At 45.1% G+C, this 15,315-nt stretch overlaps 1 protein-coding gene and 1 long non-coding RNA gene across 2 annotated transcripts in view; both read left to right on the top strand.

Moving 5' to 3' along the window:
• Positions 1 to 15,315, top strand: part of LOC146575304 (uncharacterized) — a 429,876-nt gene that overhangs the window by 3,036 nt on the left and 411,525 nt on the right. The window contains exon 2 of the long non-coding RNA XR_014892113.1: positions 7,942 to 8,047. This is a non-coding gene — a long non-coding RNA (uncharacterized LOC146575304). The remainder of the gene's footprint in view (positions 1 to 7,941; positions 8,048 to 15,315) is intronic.
• LOC146575305 (uncharacterized) lies at positions 11,925 to 14,025 on the top strand. Its single transcript, XM_085272442.1, has 3 exons — positions 11,925 to 12,365; positions 12,396 to 13,521; positions 13,958 to 14,025. The coding sequence occupies exons 1-3, from the start codon at positions 11,925 to 11,927 to the stop codon at positions 14,023 to 14,025; spliced, it is 1,635 nt and encodes a 544-aa protein (XP_085128568.1).

Genomic DNA, 15,315 nt, shown 5'->3' on the forward strand with positions numbered 1-15,315 from the left:
TAAAGATTAGATGAATATTAAAATCTATAAAGGACAGATTATGATTGAATTGTATCACCAAAGACTATTCACTCATCAATAAAAGGTCACCTACAACACTTCCACAGCAGCAACACTGAACATATCTTAAGACATGGAAACCTTTAAGAAGTGAAAGGACAGACAGTGAAGGTTGAGAAAGAATTGTACTTAATAGATTTTTTCAGACGATGACAGTACTGGTATGCTTACTCTAGAAAAATGGTTGAATCATATTCCATATAGTACTTATTTAAAATGAACACACTTCAGTCCTCCTAAAATGACTGACAGCATCTGAAATGAAACAATGACAGATTAAGACTGTAAGAATATATGTTTATAAATGCCTAATACTCCAATCTCATATTTATTCTATCTATTAAGATGGACAAATTCTAAGCATTTACCAATCACTTGACTTGTTTGAAGTGAAGGTAGATACTAAACGTATTCATTTAGGCAATAACAATAAAGCTGAATTTAATATTAACAATAGATAATTAGGAATGTTTTGCTCATTTTTATTTCACCTCACCAGGTTACAAAAGGAGCTTTCTCAGCAGGTCACTCTTCTCAGCTACCCTGTCAATGACCATGTCAGAGTCCAATGACATGAGAATGTCCTTTTCAGTGGCCATCAGCATAAACATCTCCAGCTTGTTTGCAGACAGGCTGCTTTGGAGTCTGCTTTTAATGAACTTGAGTGTAGAGAATGTTCTTTCACAGGCAACCTGAGTGAGGGAGAGGGTCAGCAGGTACTTGTATGCCAGCCCAAGGAGACGATAGGCATCAGACAGCATGTTGAACCGCCTGAGTATTTGATAGCAGCACAGTGGGCAATTTTTGCAAGAACCACAGCTTTCGGTCACAATTTCAATTTCTTCGTCCCATTCTTCAGATCTGTCCTTTGCTGTTCTGGTCGTGTACTCATCTACATGTGATGTCTTAAGCCTTTCCCACTGTTCAGCAAAACGTTTCAGTTCTGACTGAAGGTTATTAACTGTAGCCCTGCTGTCAAATTTAAGTAGACAGGCGCTGAGGTTCTGAAATGCATTACTTGGAAGAGAAACTGTTCTGACCTGGCTAAACTTCCTGGGGTCCAACCATGCCAAATCGGCAAGAAGAGGGCCATGCATGACAAATCGTCTGTGGATTGCTTCAATAACTGTGTCCAGGATGATGTTGTGCACTTTCACCTCATATGATTTCTCAGCATTGATTTGCAACTCATCTTCAGGCATCTCTCCGGCCATGCCTTTTCTCCTTTTGGCTCTCTTTTTAGGTAGTTCAGCCTCCACTTCCATGTCTGTGTTGTTCTCCCTCTCCTCTAGTTTTTGATTTGTCTGTTTCACAAATGTGTCTGCAGCTGTCTTCACAGTTGGAAAGTCCCTGGCAATACTTTTGAGGCCATCTTGTGTGGCAGTCACCATATGATGGGCAGAGAGAATGTCCATCCCCTTTGACTGGAGGTACTTTGACAGAGGAGTTGTTTGCTCAAACACTCTAAGAAATATCTGTGCTGTTAACACAGTTTCATGCTTCAAGAGACACTCTTTAAAGCCTCGTGCTTTGGAACGAACAGCTGGCTTTTCTTTTTCCCTCTTTTCAATGGCTTCCAGCGTCAGCACTACATCAACGAAGAGGCCATCATCTGGTTTTCCAAAATGTCCAAAGATTTTCTGGAGGGCATCATGCTTGGCCCACCACCGTGTCTCACCTATTGGACTGAGGCGTCTGTGTCTTGTGTTTTCGGTTTGTTTCTCCCACAGATTAACCCTGTGATAGGACTCCTTGATGAACACAGCTATGTCATTAAGTAAATTAAAGAGTGATCCACTTTCAATGACACTTTGTGTTATGTCAGGAATCACAAGATTAAGTATGTGTGCATAGCACCACACATGCACATGAGTTGGAGACTGGGCAGTCATAAGTGCTGAAAAGCCTTTGTACTGGCCCTGCATATTTGAAGCACCATCTGTTGCATTCCCAGTGCACATGGCCTTGTCTAGATTCAGATGCTCTAAAACTCTGGAAAGCAAGTTTACAAAGTACTGCCCCGTGGATGCTTTGCACCTCACTATGGAGACAAGCCTCTCCTGCACAGACTCAGTAACATACCTGATGATTACTGAACACTGATCATAACCTGTGATGTTTTGGGTTGTGTCTAGCTGAACAGAAAACATCCCAGCTTTCTGGACATCACTGGCGATGCTCTCTTGAAGGAGATGGCCAAGTGCATCAATCACTGAGTTGACAGTTGTTTTGGAGAGTAGGGTGATGAGAGATCCTCTACCTCTTGATCCACTGGTCTGATGCAACTTCTTGCTTTTTTCAATGCAGTCATTCAAATGTTCTCCAAGGCACATATCATACTTGCCTAATAACACAATCAGTTCCAGAAAGTACCATGATCGATGGTGTTATCACCTAAAGTGTATGCAGCCTCATTCTCCACATGCCTATAGCTGAGTCCCCTCTTCCCAAGTACTTTGATCACATCCACTATACGCTCTAAAACTTGCCGTCTCTTTTTCACTTGTGCTCTGTGAGCTGACAACTGACTGCCAGCAAACAAGCTCCTGATGTTGCCTTTTGAGCACCTTAAGAAAAAAGCTTCAGCACAGGTCTGGTGTGTATTGCTCTTTTCATGCTCCTCTGTGCGCAGATGTATATGTCGCCAGTCACTCATGCCTGTTATAAATGTGCTGGTGTCAGTCAGCCTTGCAAATGCCAGACACACAAAGCAGAACAATAAATGGCGTTCTTTGCAATAAGTAAGCCACTTCCTGTTGGTGCCATCTTTACAGCTGAACACCCTCATCACAACTGCACTGCTACTGTTCTGCTGTGGGTGGTAATCTAAGAAGGCCTGTAATATGGCAGGTTCAGGGCGAGCAAAGTAATCGATGCCCTGGCTCTCACTCTCCTGCTCTTCCATCTCTCTCTCCTGCTCTTCCATCTCTCTCTCTTGCTCTTCCATCTCTCTCTCCTGCTCTTCCATCTCTCTCTCTTACTCTTCCATCTCTCTCTCTTACTCTTCCATCTCTCTCTCTTGCTCCATCTCTCTCTCCTGCTCTTCCATCTCTCTCTCTTACTCTTCCATCCATCTCTCTTGCTCCATCTCTCTCTCTTGCTCCATCTCTCTCTCTTACTCTTCCATCTCTCTCTCCTGCTCTTCCATCTCTCTCTCTCCTGCTCTTCCATCTCTCTCTCTTGCTCTTCCATCTCTCTCTCCTGCTCTTCCATCTCTCTCTCTTACTCTTCCATCTCTCTCTCTTACTCTTCCATCTCTCTCTCTTGCTCCATCTCTCTCTCCTGCTCTTCCATCTCTCTCTCTTACTCTTCCATCCATCTCTCTTGCTCCATCTCTCTCTCTTGCTCCATCTCTCTCTCTTACTCTTCCATCTCTCTCTCCTGCTCTTCCATCTCTCTCTCTCCTGCTCTTCCATCTCTCTCTCTTGCTCTTCCATCTCTCTCTCTTGCTCTTCCATCTCTCTCTCTTGCTCCATCTCTCTCTCCTGCTCTTCCATCTCTCTCTCTTACTCTTCCATCCATCTCTCTTGCTCCATCTCTCTCTCTTACTCTTCCATCTCTCTCTCCTGCTCTTCCATCTCTCTCTCTTGCTCTTCCATCTCTCTCTCCTGCTCTTCCATCTCTCTCTCTTGCTCTTCCATCTCTCTCTCTTGCTCCATCTCTCTCTCTTACTCTTCCATCTCTCTCTCTTGCTCTTCCATCTCTCTCTCTTGCTCTTCCATCTCTCTCTCTTGCTCTTCCATCTCTCTCTCTTGCTCCATCTCTCTCTCCTGCTCTTCCATCTCTCTCTCTTACTCTTCCATCCATCTCTCTTGCTCCATCTCTCTCTCTTACTCTTCCATCTCTCTCTCCTGCTCTTCCATCTCTCTCTCTTGCTCTTCCATCTCTCTCTCCTGCTCTTCCATCTCTCTCTCTTGCTCTTCCATCTCTCTCTCTTACTCTTCCATCCATCTCTCTTGCTCCATCTCTCTCTCTTACTCTTCCATCTCTCTCTCCTGCTCTTCCATCTCTCTCTCTTGCTCTTCCATCTCTCTCTCTTGCTCTTCCATCTCTCTCTCCTGCTCTTCCATCTCTCTCTCTCTTGCTCTTCCGTCTCTTTCTCTCTTGCTCTTCCGTCTCTCTCTCTCTTGCTCTTCCATCTCTCTCTGCTGCTCTTCTGTCTCCTCTGTCACAGACTTCTCCACTTTTGATGATAAATCAGCCTGGTGCAACATGTAAGGATTGGCACAATTTGTTAAGATTTTGAGAAGTTTGAGAAACTAACCTTAAGCATAAAATAAAATTTACTATCAGTAACTTCATAGCACCCGCCCAGCAGTATATAAACTCCGTCATGCTAGTTACGCTGTACGAGTTATTCTAAGCGACTGTATAAAGTCACCACAACGAAAACAAACTACAACTAAAATTAGTTTATATCTGACACAGATAGACAGCAGGTCATAACTTCTTACCTGAAGTTCAGTTCCTCTGCCACTATGACCGGCGGCCACCTCGGGTCTCTCCTCCTCTTGCCTCCCCTTTCCCTTATCCACCTGCTGGCCTCCACCACTTGCTGATCTTGCTAAATCTGTGGAAGCTCTGCCATAGCTACCACCAAACAATTCAGTAATTTTCACACATTTGGCAGCGTCTGCCTGAAGGGCTTGTTTCTTTTTGGCCCTAATTTTTTCGGCACCTCCTTTCCTTTTTTTGTTCTCCATTTTCTTTAGTTCGTCTATAAGATTGCTAAACAAGGGGGAGGGTGCATCCGACCTCCTCGGCTGTAATTGGTCCAGCCCAGAGTCGATCATGACCAATTGGCCAATCCAACACCTTTCATTGTTTATACCCTTCCCAAAAAAAAAAAAAAAAAAAAAAAGAAATCGGTCGGCCCATAAAAACAAAAAATCGCCAGCGGCCCACCGGGCAAATGCCCGGTATGCCCGATGGCCAGTCCAGCTATGAGGGCAGGGCTGTGTTGGTCTGACACTGTAGACATTAAAAAGTCCACAGGAGAGATGGTAGCTGATTAAACAAGTGTCATGAGATAATAACAAAATGCAAAGATTGGTGACAGCGCTTGGAACCATAAGGCAACAAAAACTGTGAGAAATCATTTAGGCTCTGCCTGTGAATCACTCTTTGCTTCTCTTCTTCCTTCCATCCCATCATTTCATATATCACTCTCCACTTGCTGTCTATCTGAGAACAAGGCACAACTTGCTATTGCAATAAACTATAATCTAATTATCCACACCTAACAACTCTTGCACTTAATCTATAATAAAATGATGACAGAAAAATGTTATAGCCCTGCCTTTAGTAGCCTCACACAGCTCCTGCTGTTTCCTCCTCATGTCCTTACCAGCCATGTCTGCACAATGTTATATCATGAGTAATATTTTTTTTAAAAATCCATCTAAATAAAACACACACATGCACGCACACACAGTGACATGTTAGACCTTCTTCAGAATACTGTATATACTATGGGCATCACGGTGCTGATCCAGAATCCTTACATTATTATTTATTACTAGAGCTACAATAATAAAGCAAAGAGGAGGGGGAAGTAATAAATATGAAATAATGTATTTATGATGATTCCATTTGTTTCACTATCCACTCTGTGCAGGGCAAAGCTTATTACATGTTTAAACTGTAGAGATACAATCATTTTACTGCTGTAAAATCCAAATTTTGTCATATTTAAAATATAAATCTAATATAATCTGCTTCTTAATGTATGTTCTTTAAAATACAGCGTGTGTTTTTTAATATATTATAATTATAATAATGCATAATTATGTGGACATGCATATTAGATCGTTTTTTAGTGAAATATAATCCCTCCAGAAAGGCAGGAAAAGCCCGGAAACTTACTTTAAAACTAAATATGTTCCCTAAAACGGTGACAGAGCTACAGATCCATGACAGCCATACACAGGTAGCCAGCAGCTGTGACCAGCACTACTTGTGCAGTTAATAAAAGGACAGGTAATGTTTGTCGCGCTGTTGCACACACAGCACGCTCGTTTGTTTCAGTTCGTCAGTTGCAACAAGACAGCTTACCAACGTGTACGTAATAAGCTAATACTCCTGTGTGCTACACACTACAGTGTACGCTGTACACCTACTTACTGGTTTTGTCGCATCAGTCTGTGTCTCTGAGTTAACTTGTGTTTCTCCTACAGCTCCGGACCGCTAAAAATGCGCGTGCTCTTTGTGAGCTCGTTCCCGGCTCGTAACCAGCGCGTTCTGCCGTCAAGGGCGACCATTGGTTAAATGTGATCATGTGACTGATGCGAGCCAGATCCTTTTATTTAGCAAAACTGTGATTAATAGTTAAATATTATTGTTGAGGGGCACAGACAGGACTCCGCACGCACACATTAAAAAAAAAATAATAATAATTTAAAAAAAAAAAGTAGCCTCAACAAAAGGGCACCTTGGGCACCCATCAGGAAAGGGGCGGGTGCTCAAGCCCCTCTAGCCCCCCCCCCCTCTGCACGTGCCTGCTGTTAGGTTTATTGTGCTGATCCTCGGGTTGGGGGATTTGTGTTTGTACTGGAGCGCAAAATTCAAACCAATGGAAGATGGACAACAAAAGTTCAAAGCCATCAGGTGCTCAGGTTAGAAAAAAGAGAAAAGATGCAGGTAAGCAGACGTGTGATTGGATAATGGCAGCTCATCCTGAACCAATCAGACTAAACTCCAAACAATACATTATGTTACAGATTTTAATATTAATTAGTCATTGTTACTTGTTGATTTGTCCTTTTCTCATTGTGTGACGAATTATGACGACTGTTTGGTAGCTGTTATTGTCTCTCTCTCTCTCTTCATGTGTGTTTCTCTGGTGAAACAACAGTTTTGTGTTAATGTTAGGGCTGCACGATTTTGCATAAAATGAGAATCACGATTTTTTGGCTTAGAATTGAGATCATGATTCTCTCATAACAATAAATAAACATAAAACAACAAATGTCTCACGTTTTGTTGTTGCAGCAAAATGTTGTCCTGCTTGAAATTCCGTCTCCACCGTTGCTCGACGCTGCGTGTACAGAGCAGGTAGTGCAACAATAGAAAAATAGTTGCTGGACGGCACTGTGTAGCGTTTGTCTAGGGTGTTGATCGTTTTCCTAAATCCCTCGTTTTGCACAGTGTTGATGGAGCCATATCTTTGGTCAGGTGATAAGTGATAGCCTCCGTGATGTCTTTGTGCCTGCGGGAGGTCGACGGGTAAAGGGAAGCGCTGTATAAGGTTCCCGTTATTGATGTTTGGGTGGTTGACCGGGACGGATTTTCTCCTGTCACTTTCTCGTCATCCCTGACGTGCTCTCCGTTGTTTTTTCCCTGCTAATTTTAGCATCACACGGCACAGCTTCTGTATCACGTGGTATAAGGCTCCGCCCTTGTCATTTGTTGAGCAGGAAGAGTGAGCGCTTGTTTTCATGCAGAGTACGTCCCGGATCAAAATGTGAAGTTTTACAAATCCCCACTTCTTTAGTGAATATCATTTCAGTCTCAGACAACCTCGTTTCTCTTACAGAGGTTGAATGCACCTTCTGCGGATGGCGGTACCACACAGTGTGCGTGGACTTCCCCTGCACAGAAGGCAACTACAAATGCTGTGAATGCTAAATAAACAGAAACAAATGATCCCTGTTGTCTTTGCTTGATGATTGGTTTGAGTCTTGACAATCCACATTGCTGGCGTTGCATCTTTCAATGCCAGCAATGGCAGGTATCAGTGCTCAAAGCTTTTGTGTTTGTTTCCAACAAGTTGCCCACCTCGGGAAACAAAAATGTGTTCTTTTACTTGTCAGATGAACATATGAGACACTTTGACTCTTCAGTGCAGTGTGGAGCCTAACAAAGATCTGTTTTGTGTCCCAGCTGATCAGCAGGAGGAGGAGAGTCTGACGGAGCAGCAGAGGAACATTTTCAGCTACTTGGACTCAGCTCAGCCACTACAGAGGAAACAATGAGCTCAACACAGAAGGTGACAGACAGAGCAGGACCATATGACCAAAGATATTTATCACCATATACATCTGAACATTTGCCATAACGATGTAGCTGACGATAGAATTGACAGCAGACAAAATACTTTACAGCTGCACAACTTTATTAAAAAGCCATCAATGTATTTTCACTGAAACAAGCAGCTGTTGTTTATGTGCATTAAAGTTATATAAAAATGTAACAGTGCAAATGCAAATTCCTCGCTGACAGTTTAACCAAAAGGCGTTTCCAGTGGAAACTGGCCGACACATCCTGAGCATAACCATGTATAATATCCACTAAACTTCAGAAGAGGTTATACAGTCGTGGCCAAAAGGTTTGAGAATTGCATAAATATTGGAACCTGGAGAAGTTGCTGCTTAAGTTTTTATAATAGCATTTTGCCTGCACTCCAGAATGTTATGAGGAGTGATCAGATGAACTGCATCGTCCTTCTTTGCCATGAAAACGAACTTAATCCCCAAAAAGCCTTACCACTGCATTTCATTGCTGTCATCAAAGGACCTGCTGAGACCATTTCAGTGATCGTCTTCTTAACTCAGGTGAGAATGTTGGCGAGCACGAGGCTGGAGATCATCATGGCTGTATCCCGATTCAGGTTCTGCAGCTTTAAAGTCCTCAAGGGCCGCGTACTCAAAGGCCGCTAAGGCCGAAGTGCGAGGCTCGTAGGCTCGTGAAATGGGACGTCTAGCCTCCGTCGCGCTGCCCAGGTTGCCTAGCAACCATGATACTAACATCTGGAAACGTTTCATACAGCTTTGTTTGACAGAAATGAAGGAGAACATATTTAGTTCATTTGTTTCTACATGAGCTCTGTGTGATTTCATGAGTATCTGAGGCTGAGACCACAGGACTGTGAAACATGATTGTTGGGCTTCATTTCTGTGCTGCTGGCTCTTCCTCCTCCTCTTCCTCACACACTGCTGAGTTTGTCCTGGTGGATCATCAGGGCTGCAAAGCCTCACAGATGATGTGCAGCAGTGGCTCCCTCAGTCTGTCCTCACTCTGGACACTTGCAGTCGTCACTCATGGAAATCAAATGTGTGATAAGCTGCAGGATTCAAACACAAGTGTAACTAAAAACACATGTGATAGGTTTGTAGCTTGTACCTATCCGCTGGAACGTTGAAGACAATATAATTACACTGCAAAGCAAGACACAAATAGGCAAGCTTCTTCATGTTTCTCGTGCACGGGAGAAAACCGGACAAAGCGCCGTCCCTTCGCTTGACCCCAGTTGCTCTCGTCCGTTCTCCCGTACCACTGCCCTTTTATTGAGGTTACATGAATATGCATAGGTTCATTAACATATGACGTCTACATACAAACAAAGAGTACCTTGCCTGTGTATGTGGGTGTGTGTGTGTATGTGGGTGTGTGTGAGAGATCTGTGTGAGGTCAAGATGTGACCCTGTGAAGACTCTGGCGCTAGCTTGTACCAGGACGTCTGGGTCCATCTAACAAAAGGCTCTTATACTTAAACAGATATACGTGTGCTTGCTATACCATAAATCAAAGATAAACTCTCCTAGGGGGTGTGATCCATGCCAGGACACTGTGCAGAGGAATGTACGCACCCCCCCTCCACACAGAGTTAATACAGACCTCTTTTAGGATGAGACATCCTTTCAATCTACCAATGATTATATACTTCTAAGCATATATGAGTAAATGTTTCTAAGCATAAATGACAATCAACAATACAAACTCTAACATTCCCCCCTTATTGACGTTTATGCTTGAAAAGTCCCCAGTTACGAATACCTCATGTCTGACAGTTTCAATGCAAACATTGTTATATTCAGCATATGTCAAATCACCCTAAATTACTGTAAAAGTACACAGTTTAACAAATGTATTAGCGGTTATCCCAGTCCTCATTGATCTCGTCCAACGGCAAACTGCATCTTACGAGCAACCAAAGAAATTGTTAATTTAATAGTGAAACTAAGAAAGTAACATTTTCAAAAACATCTCAGCTTGGTGATGCTTCCTCCAGGTGTGCAAATCACATGTCTCTCTGCAGAGTGGTTTGAGTTCTGCAGGGCGTCATGAATGTCTCTTCCAGTTGTTTCCATCATTGTCCATAGGACCAGAGTCCAAATGTACGTAGAATAAACATTCAAACATACCAGTTGGTTTTGTTGTTTGTCAACATGGGTCTCAGCTATTTCCAAAGCTGCAGACCTCTCAGCACTCTAGTTTTATGGCCTCCCATTACCTCACTTCAGGCCTTCGTCCTGCGAGGGGGATATTTATGACTCCTTCATTGTCCATACTCTGCAGAAAACACCTCTGTGGAAAGGGTGCAGGGTTCCATTATCTTACTACTGTTATGATCCCAGCAGCCTTCAGAGTGTCATCGTATGCACAGTATAGTGGCACCGCATTAGGTGATGTTCATAGGAAACTGCTGTCATCACCACCCTAGCTTCTGGTTCCTGTGCTTTTCTCAGAATCATGATGTCATCCTCGAACTCCTTCTGCGCTGTCGATGGAGCTTGGCATGCTCCCCTCATCCCTCGAGTTTTCCTGTCCCAACGCTGCTGAAGATGATCTCTGATCCTCCTGAAGTCTCTCTCCTGGCCTCAGCTCCCATCCTGTGGACGATCCTCTCAGGCACTCCTTCTCGTCATGGATAGTCCTGATTTTGGCCCTGCTGGATCTGTCTCAAAACACTCAGCTTCTCTGCCTTCCTCCTGGTTCAGCTGATTCAGCCGTCACGCCTCGCACTTGGTTGCCCTAGAGTTGATCAGAGGCTGGAGGTTGAAGTGCGAGCTTACCCTACGGGGGCTCAATCAGCACTCCCCCCTCACCACTGAAACAACCAAGTGTGAGATTTCTCTATTGTGCTGTCTTGAGGGTTCTGGGGTTTCCTGGGACCTCGACCTCTTTGCAGTGGCTCTGTCAGGGGAAGACATTTGTTCTATCACAAATAAGAGAAATAAGACACTGCAGACCGACTCAGAGTTTTATAAAACATGCGCACGGGTGAATGCCTCTGAGAAGACACACACACCGAATGCAGGCTTGGTTGCTTTATTTATAGGGCAAAGCAGGTTACATAGTACTTCCTGTTATGACCCAGTGATGTGTTTGTTGGTATTGTGCATCCCACCGGAGGATGGTTGGTGGTATTTTCCCTTTTCTTTCTTTTTCCCTCTCCTAGAAGGTGGACACCTAGGCGTGGCTGCTAAGTATCCGGGTGGAGTCTTTACCTATCCTCGGACTGGATAATTGATGGACCACCTCCAGTACTTAACGTCCGGATGACAGACACCTGGGAGTGTTTTTGGGGAACCCCGTTGACTCGATCACGGAGTTGTGTGTGTGGTTATTGTAGTGCAGGCTGGAGTATTCACGTGTACCTCTAGCCTTGCCATGTAAATAATTGTAAATAGGTTAACAAGTGGCGGTCACTTTTTTTTTTTGTATCTTTGCTGTATAACTTTCACTGTCGCAGCCTAGTAGGCGTGAGAAGCCGTTTCTTTTGTTGAACAAGTTTTCTCCTGTTTTTCGTTAGGTAATTAGGTAAGAGACTTGTCTTTTGTTTTTCTTTTTCTTTTTTTCTAGGGAAGTGTAGGGAGTGGGTTTTAGGGGGTTTTGTTTATTGTTTTGGCATTGCTCACTGCCGATGAAAATAAATGGCTGCTTAAATACTTGACAAAGGTGTCTTTGTTGGGGTTTGTGCGTGGGTGGGAAGTGAGTGGGGCGAAACTTTTGTTGCGTTTGATTGCTTGCCGGGACCAGAACGCAACATATTGGGGGCTCGTCCCTTTGGTGGTTCTTTTTGTGGCTTGTTTTCTTGGTTGGCGGTTTTTTCTTGTGTGGGGGGTGTGTGTGTGTGTGTTAGGATGGAGTTTAAGTTGGAGGACTTCACTCTGAGCCCGTCTGCGGAGAAGTTGGACAGGTGTAAAAAGGCTGACCTCTTGCTTGTTGCTGAATTCTTTGATGTGACTGTGCCGTTGGCTGCGAAGAAGAAAGAGCTTAGGGAGCTCCTGTGTGTCCAGTTGACGGACAGGGGGTTGTTTGGTGAGCCGGGTCCTGCAGGGGGGGTTGAGCTGGGGGCTGTTGCTGGTGTTTCTGCCCCACTGAAAAATCTCCCTTTTCCACCTAGCCCTTCTGTGGAGGAGCTGCGGTTAACGCTGCGCATTAAGGAGGTGGAGCTAAAGAAACAGCAGTTGGAGGTGGACGCTATGCACTTGAGGATCAGGGCTCTGGAGGTAGAGAGGGGAGCCTCTGTGTCTGCCAGCCCTCCTGTACCTCGGTTAGCCCCGCAGTCACCATCCCCGCAGGTACCCTCCCCGGAGTCATCATCCCCGCAGGTACCCTCCCCGGAGTCATCATCCCCGCAGTCGCCATCTCCGCAGCCACCGGCCCCGATGCCAGGTGGTGGCTTTGATGTGAGTAAACACATCAAAATGGTGCCGGCGTTTCGGGAAACTGAGGTGGATTCGTATTTCACAGTGTTTGAACGTATCGCAGGTGCGCTGCACTGGCCAAAGGATGTGTGGTCTCTTTTACTCCAATGTAGATTGGTGGGGAAAGCTCAAGAGGTATGCACCGCTCTTTCTCTGGAGGACAGTTTTGACTATGATACGGTGAAGGCTGCTGTCCTGCGCGCTTACGAGCTTGTGCCAGAGGCTTACAGGCAGAGATTTAGGGATGGGAAAAAATCCGCCAACCAGACCTATGTGGAGTTTGCCAGAGAAAAGAAAACTCTGTTTGATAAGTGGTGTCATGCTACAGAAGTAAAAACCTTGGAAGACCTGCGTGAGTTGGTGACGTTAGAAGAGTTTAAAAATCAACTACCAGACACTGTGGTAACCTACTTAAACGAACAGAAGGTTACGACTCTCGCCGCTGCTGCTATACGGGCTGATGAGTTTGTGTTGACACATAAAGTGGTGTTTTCGGCTCCTGCTCACAGTTTTCCGTCTTCCGGTGGCCCGCCCCGATGGTCTCCAAGGGGCACCCGCCGTGCCATCCCCTCATCCGTTGAGAACCGCGTGTGTTTTTTTTGCCATGAGCAGGGACACCTTATTGCGGTTTGCCCTGCTCTGAAAAGAAAAGAAATGACCAGGAAGGGTGCATCTCCTTCCCCAATAAACCTTCTACAGATAAACCCTCCTCCTTTGGGGGAGGTGATGGTACCCGAAAATGATAAGGTAGATGAGGAGTTTAAGCCATTTGTGTCACACGGTTTTGTTTCCTTGATAGGGGAAGATCGGCGGGCTCCTGTCAGTATTTTGCGAGACACTGGTGCGAAACAGTCGCTCATTCGTGAGGGGGTTTTACCGTTTTCAGCTCAATCCTATTGTGGGGCTGATGTGTTAGCCTGGGGAGTTAGGATGTGTGTAATACGGGTTCCTTTACATTTGGTGCAGCTTTCGTCTCAGTTTTTGTCTGGTGAGGTTAAGCTTGGGGTGCGACCCCAGTTACCGGTTGCAGGTATTGACATCATTTTGGGAAACGATCTAGCTGGCTGCACAGTTTTTCCGTCGCCAGAAGTAGTTGATATACCACTTACAGATAATAGTGGTTTCGCTTGTGCCACATCAAATGCTGTTCCTTTGTTTCCTGTGTGTGCTGTGACACGTGCGCAGGCACGCAAACAGGGTGACTTGGTGGGTCTTAGCGACTTTTTCTTAAGCGCTTCAGACACACTGAGCTTGCGACCCGCCTGTGAAGGTACCCCTGTCTCTGTATCACTTCAGCCGGATGAGGAGACTATGACTCTGTCAGTAGATAAAGACAAGCTTATAGAAATTCAAAAAAATGATGAGAGCTTGTCATCTTGTTGGGCGTATGTGACAGAGCCTAAGAGTGGGAGATCTGCGTCCTACCTTATTGAGGATGGGGTGCTGATGCGCTACTGGACTCCCAGTTCTGGCTGCACCCATGAGGGAGTGCAGCAGATTGTTGTTCCGCAGTCGCTTCGTCCCCAGGTCCTAAGCTTGGCACATGACCACATTATGTCCGGTCACTTGGGAATCACAAAAACATATAACCGTGTCCTCCGTTATTTCTTTTGGCCTGGTCTCAAATCTGATGTGGTAAGATTCTGCCGCTCGTGTCACACGTGTCAGCTTGCTGGTAAACCAAATCAGGCGATTCCCGCTGCTCCGCTACAACCCATCCCGGTTGTTGGGGAACCTTTTGAACATGTCATTGTTGATTGTGTGGGTCCTCTTCCTAAAACACAGTCCGGAAATCAATACCTACTTACCATGATGTGTATTACCACTCGTTATCCGGAGGCCATTCCACTACGCTCATTAAAAACCCGTGGGATTGTGAAAGCATTAGTTAAGTTTTTTTCCACTTTCGGGTTGCCTAAACGCATCCAAACTGATCAGGGCACAAACTTTATGTCTAAAATCTTTGCCCAGGTCATGACAGAGCTCGGTGTCACTCATCACACTTCGAGCGCATACCACCCGGAGAGTCAGGGTGCATTAGAAAGGTTCCATCAAACCCTAAAAAACATGCTTCGCAAATTTTGCACGGAGTCTGGCCGTGAGTGGGATGAGGGGGTGCCACTACTGTTGTTTGCCGTCAGGGAGACATGTCAGGAGTCTTTGGGGTTCAGTCCAGCTGATTTGGTTTTTGGCCACACGGTGCGCGGTCCGTTACGTCTCCTGAAAGAGAAATTTCTCTCAGATAGTCATCGGCCGAAAGAAAATATTCTGGACTATGTTAGTTTGTTTAAGGAGAGGCTACATAATGCCTGTGCTTTGGCTCGTGACATGCTAGCAAAGGCTCAGGTTAGAATGAAAACACATTTTGATAAGAAGTCTGTAGTACGGATGTTCCAGTCAGGTGACCGCGTGTTGGTTTTCTTGCCGGTTGTTGGTTCTTCCCTGCAAGCAAAGTTTTCCGGTCCGTATGTCATTGAGTGCAAACTAAGTGAGACGGATTATGTGGTGTTAACCCCTGATCGTAAGAGGAAAAGTCGCGTCTGTCACATCAACATGCTGAAGGAATACATTGATCGTGACCGCTCTAGTTTGGCACCTGTTGTGTCACCTATTGTGTCGGTATCCGTTTCTCAACCCTTGTATAGTCCCGGCGATGACGGGTTGGATGACAGGCACACCTCTGTTTCGGGTGCGCGTCTTGGGAACTCTGAAATCTTGGCTGACTTGGATGCCTATTTGGCGCCCCTGTCTGATCCCGCTAATTCTGATGTCCGTGAGCTCATTACAAACTACTCTGCTCTTTTCGGTGACATCCCCACTCAAA

The sequence above is a fragment of the Mchenga conophoros genome, linkage group LG4 (genome assembly GCF_057382185.1).
Source record: "Mchenga conophoros isolate Kocher_MC1m ecotype Shallow Benthic linkage group LG4, M_conophoros_male_GT1.1, whole genome shotgun sequence".
NCBI classification, from domain to species: Eukaryota; Metazoa; Chordata; class Actinopteri; order Cichliformes; family Cichlidae; genus Mchenga; species Mchenga conophoros.